Raw genomic sequence first — 6,030 nt, forward strand, 5'->3', positions numbered from 1 at the left:
TAGACAGAAGGAAGGAGTTTTGCAGTGGTCCAGTGTGCTGGCTACCCCGTGTTAAAAGTGGAGGGGGGAGGGGAACACAGAAGCTATTCTCAGACTGCCATACATTATGGATGGGTTGCAGGCTTACTGCAGGAGAGTGGGGGGAGGGGTGATGTAGTTTGGGCATCCATCTTTGATAAGGTTTCGCTCTAGACACGGGACAGCTGGTAGATTAAAACACAAATTATATACTTTTCTGTCTCACTCTCATCCTCTTCTATCTCCGTCTGGCTACATTCTCTCTACCGATTATAGCATTATGACTTTTCCACTTGTTGTTAAAGTAAAGAGGGTTTTAAGGCTTTAGAGTTCTTAATCTCTGTGTTTAAATGCATGTGTACTGTGCTGTAATGAAATGTTAAAAATGCTCTGTCTACAGGCATGGCGAAGGTATGACACTGATCGCAGTGGATACATCGAAGCCAATGAACTGAAGGTAAACAAATGTGTCAAAGTTTAATACATTCATAACCTTCAGTAGTCAGTTTCCAAGGACTTGTGCTTGTTGTCAGAGGAGGACCCCTGAGCACTCATCCTTAAACTTTAATTTTGGGTCATTGAGCCAGTTACCAGTGGGGTAACGAGGATCTGTCTTCCTCAGGGTTTCCTGTCAGATCTTCTGAAGAAAGCCAACAGACACTATGATGACAAGAAACTCAACGAGTACACACAGACAATCGTGAGTGTGACACACATACTGTACATGTGTACACAAACACACAGGTTTAACACTGTGTAGTAATGTTACGCCACTCACTGTTGTATTTCACTCTCCAGCTGAAGATGTTTGATCTGAACGGTGATGGGAAACTGGGCCTGTCTGAAATGGCCAGGTGAGTGTATGTGTGTCTTGTTCATTGAGAGACTCTCTGTGTTATACTTAAATCCATTTTGAAGTAAAGAATCTGAATATGAACGATTTTCTTTTATCTCATTTAAGGCTGCTGCCGGTTCAAGAAAATTTCTTGCTCAAGTTCGAGGTGAGACCACACCCACACACCCCACCCCACCCCACCCCACACCTCACCCCACACACAACATTCTTTAGGAATTGGGGCAATGTATTCATTTGTGAAAGAGTCGGTCACTATGTGAATTAAAGCAGTCTTGACTATAACCCTAAGGTCAAGGTCATACGATATGTATGTCGGCAGATCTATGGTACAATTCAGCTTTATTGCATTCACTGTAAGAGGATTAAACTGTTTCTCACAGGAGACGTTTACTGAGTCTGCACCTGGCTAGACTATCACATCAACAGCCTTAAGTCTTTGCAACACTCTTTCACATGCACTCAAGCACGCTTGTTCACACACACACACACACACACACACACACACACACACACACACACACACACACACACACACACACACACACACACACACACACACACACACACACACACACACACACACACGAACACACACACGAACACACACACACACACACACATCTGTCGTTCAGTCCTTTAGGCTCGTTAATGAAACCAGTTAGTCTCCGGTTTGTGAGGAACAGATGCAGGCATTCCCAGGGTGCTATGTGTCAATATTAGGAAGGTGTTCCTAATGTTTGGTAAACTCAATGTATACATATCATGTACAATTATTATATATTTCCTTTCCCTTCACTGTCTTCCCCGCCTCTCCAGGGATGCAAGCTTTCAGCAGAGCAGTTCAACATAATATTCACCTTCTATGACAAGGTAAATGAGCACAGTAGACATATTTGCAGGGAGGGTGTGTGGGTGGGAGAGTGTGTGTGAGAGATTGCTTGTATCCCTGTCACTCAAGCTACTAGCTCCATGCAAATGGTCACTTGCACAGGTAAATACTCCAGAGACACACCTGCATCTGTATCATTCATTTTGTTAGTGTTACCTTGGTAACCTTCCCAGTAGCGGTGCGTGGGTAAAATCAGGGGGGAAGCCAATCCAGAAAAAAAGCCATATTACAACCTATGTGTTGTGATAATTGCGCTGTTTGCTCTATAACCTGTTAGTTCATATGCCTTGACACAGTGATATGTAGGTCTAATGCCGAGACAATAAGAAGACACAGTGGCAGAATAAATTCAACCACACATTTGTTTCATTACAAAACCGGAGAGCAACATCTGTCCACAAAACATATTGCATGTAACAGTTACATGATCTACAGCATGGTCAATCAAGGTAATGTTTCCCACATTTTTGGACTACTAAACAACTATTGATTTAGAACCACAGAGAGTTATCGGAAGTCGCAAGGAAAACAGGAGCTGCCTGTCAATGTTACTGATTTATGTACTGATTTATGTGTGTGTGTGTGTGTGTGTGTGTGTGTGTGTGTGTGTGTGTGTGTGTGTGTGTGTGTGTGTGTGTGTGAGCAAGTAGAAAAAACACGTTGACTCAACCTACTTGTAGAGAAACGCCAATGCCATCCTCCTCTTTCGTGTTGTCTAAACGGTCTATGACTCTGTCATACAGTACACACTTTTAGTTTTTGTTGTCCTAGGCTATCTTGCTAAAATACTTGCTCACTAGCTTCCTTTCATACGCAACGATACACCAGAACAGCTAGTTAACGTTAGCATACTACACTCTTTGAAAAAAAGATGCTATCTAGAACCTGAAAGGTTTCTTCGGCTATCCCCATAGGAGAACCCTTTGAAGAAACATTTTTGGTTCCAGGTAGAACCTATTTGGTTTCAGGTAGAACCCTTTTGGGTTTCATGTAGAACCCTTTCCACAGGGTTCTACATGAACCAAAGGGTTCTACCTGGAACCAAAAAGGGTTCTCTTGTGGGGACAGCTGAAGAACCCTTCTGGAACCCTTTTTTCTAAGAGTGTACATCTAGCTACATATTGAACTTCCATCCTCTCAGGCCAGGGACACAATGCATGAATTTATGGATTGATCAGAATCGCCATTATAATCATTGGCCAGTATGGAGAATTAAGTAAAACCACAAGTCCAAATCCCTAATTTAGGAAAGGGCCGAACACAACGAGGTGCAACAATTCAAGTTTTATTCTGTCATTAATGACATTTGGCTTTGGCTTGTGATGTGATTGGTCTGAAGCCAAATCCAAACTGGCTTCCCTTGACACTTTTTTATGGTGAGCTAGCACCATTCACAGCTGAGCTCAATCAGTTTAGCTCAAAGCTGATTGACAATTATTTAATGTATTTTTTATCAACGGAGGCCAAATGCTCACTGGCTTCCCTTGAATTCAATGCTATGAGCGGCAACAATGTCATACTCTTTCTTACCAGAGAGCATCAGATAGATACTCTACACATACTGAGACAGAGGGGAGCTGTTTGGTTTGCTTGGATGCTTTCTCCGGTGAGATATATTCATTTCAGCCTCTTGTGAATTGAAGGAAATTTATGAAACACAGAGCCACGAAATATGTATTTTTTCTTGGTCAACGTTTTGGGGAAGCCTGGCTTCCCTTGGCATCCATGAATACATGCCACTGAACCTTCCACAAAGAAAACAGTACAGTAGGAAAGACAGGTGTACAGTACAGGAGTCTCATACTAATGCCTTTGGAATGACTGAATTGGCAGTTGGTCTGTGAATGATTGATCTTACCTGTGTATACTCTGAGTGGGAGGATATCTGAGTGTTTGATTGTTCTTTTAATGAGAATATGATATGAGATGCCCAGCCCCTTTCTGCTGTTTCACTGTTTTTCACTGTTTCACTAGGATGGAAACGGTTACATCGATGAGCAGGAGCTGGACGCACTGCTGAAGGACCTACATGACAAGAACAAAATGGTAAAGAACGAGAGACTTCACTTATTTACTGACTCATTTTTTGATTAGTTGATTGGTTGATTATGTCATACTGCACCTGGAGTGTTTACAAGATCAGAACGTTGTGGTCTTGTACAAGACCCAAAATCCCAAGAAAGTTCTAAAAAAAGTCATTGGGACGTACCTGGGACCAACTGGGAACTAGACAAAACCTCCAAGGGACCATGAGACAACGTCCTGACGACTTCAGGCGACCATTTCGTGAAGTCCTGGGGACGTCCTAATGACTCATTATTGTTTACAGGGTAGACACCATAGTTAATGATATCATTGGTTGAGGCACTAGCACTCACGCCTGTTTCGCTCCCTGTTTGCTGTAGGAGTTGGACTCGACCGGTCTGGTGGGCTATAAGAAGAGCATCATGGCTCTGTCCGACGCGGGGAAGCTCTACCGCACCGAGCTGGAGATCGTCCTCTGCCGTGACTCCACACTGTGATCTTTCACCTCTGACCCATGACAACTCCCCACTGCCCCCATCCTGGCATTACTAGGTGCATGTATGCCCCCCTCCTCCACTCCAACATCTGTAGAGTGAAAGTGAATGTCCACTTGAAGGCATAAGCAAGACCCTCAGCCCAACTGACCCACTGTTTAATTACCTGTCCCTTACTTTGCCCCACCTCACCTCCCCCCTTATCGCAGCGTGGCGCTACCTGATGATGTCATCAGCGTCTGCAGCTTTTTTGTTCTTTTTTTACATGCAATTCTATAGTGAGTTAACCATTACATATGGAAATAATAGAAGGAATATATGATATGACTATTTATTTGAATGCATATACATTTTGCCTGAATGTCCTTTATACTGTACTCCCTTAGCCTACTCTTTGTTTTTTTACAGTTCGCCTGTAAATCTCTCTTTCTCTCTTTTTCTATTTACCTCCAATCTCAATGCCCCCTCCCTCACTATTCGTTTCAGTCTATTGCCTTGTTTTTGAATTGGGTTTAGGCTCGTACTATTTTAATGGAGAAATTATTGAGAGCATCAATAAATATAGCTGATGATCACTTATGTCTCTGCCTTACTCACATCCACAGGGCCAAACTGTCTCTATCCAAACCATGGGATCTCAGTCTGCTAAACTTCTATATCAGCCTATACATCTCTATAAATGCCTAGTTATTTCTGTTTCTATGAAGACTTAATCTTGGTCAGGCAAGGGAGAGCTATTTTTCTTTGCCAGCATAATGTGATTCCTGTGAAGATAAAAGTTCCAATACAGATGTTGGGAGCAGGCGCGTTATCTCCCTGAGCACTCCATTCCCGCTGTTCTAATCTCCCGTTGAAAGGCAGCTTGATGGAGGGAGCCTGCACACTCCATTTTTCATAGATGAGAACTTTCAGAGGTACTTATCTGTCTCTATGGCACACTACGAACACTGAGTGGGTCAAGGCTGGAGGAGATGAGTGACCGAGGGGAGGGATATGATTGGAGTTAAACAACCATTCTCCAACACCTCCTGCTAGTAGACTAGTCCTACCATAATAGCCTAACAAACCTTTGAGATCACAAAGGAATTGAAATTCTCAATAAGTTTGTTTACTTACTGTATCACTACAAGAAAAACTCCTGATGTTTTTTTGCCTCAGCAGCTCCATCTGAGCCGTTGAGCCTCACTACTTACACGCACATTCCGAATTTGCAGACAGAGCAATTTAGGGCACTCCAGTTGGTGGACACATTTCCCTGTGTAATATATATATATATATGGGAGAGTCCTGAGTCCTGAAAGAGAATGACAAATATGCTCCAGGCTTGTTTAAGGTCTTTAAAGGTTTAAAATAACAACACCACACAACACAGTAAACATTATGTTGTTGCACATTTTTTTTAAATATATATTTTTGTGAAAACCTTCAGTTTCTTGGGTAATACATCTAATTTTATGTACAAGCTTTTGGAGCTGTCCACATTTTTCACTGTATGGAGAAGTCTGGACACCCCTGGTTTAGTACCAAATGGAACAGTCTGACTTCTATCAATTAATCATCCGCACTTTCATCTTTAATTAAACTCACTCTAGTTTTCTTAAAGCACAAAAAAACACCTAACCACGCACTTACGCACGTACACACACACACACACACTCTACTTTGATCCCCAAGCAGCCAACTGCTGACAACAGTACAGGAGAAATAGAGTCTGCTCTGATTCCCTCCCCCACATTGGTTCCTCACTC

At 42.6% G+C, this 6,030-nt stretch overlaps 1 protein-coding gene across 1 annotated transcript in view; it reads left to right on the top strand.

The window, feature by feature from the left end:
• Nucleotides 1–4,859, top strand: part of LOC115203135 (calretinin-like) — a 15,348-nt gene extending 10,489 nt beyond the window's left edge. Inside the window, exons 5-11 of the mRNA XM_029767543.1 lie at nt 419–475; nt 641–718; nt 817–872; nt 980–1,019; nt 1,691–1,744; nt 3,738–3,809; nt 4,169–4,859. Coding sequence (XP_029623403.1) covers nt 419–475; nt 641–718; nt 817–872; nt 980–1,019; nt 1,691–1,744; nt 3,738–3,809; nt 4,169–4,285 — 474 coding nt within the window. The 3' untranslated portion in view covers nt 4,286–4,859. The remainder of the gene's footprint in view (nt 1–418; nt 476–640; nt 719–816; nt 873–979; nt 1,020–1,690; nt 1,745–3,737; nt 3,810–4,168) is intronic.
• Nucleotides 4,860–6,030: the final 1,171 nt, after the last annotated feature.

The sequence above is a fragment of the Salmo trutta genome, chromosome 12 (assembly GCF_901001165.1).
Source record: "Salmo trutta chromosome 12, fSalTru1.1, whole genome shotgun sequence".
Taxonomy (NCBI): domain Eukaryota; kingdom Metazoa; phylum Chordata; class Actinopteri; order Salmoniformes; family Salmonidae; genus Salmo; species Salmo trutta.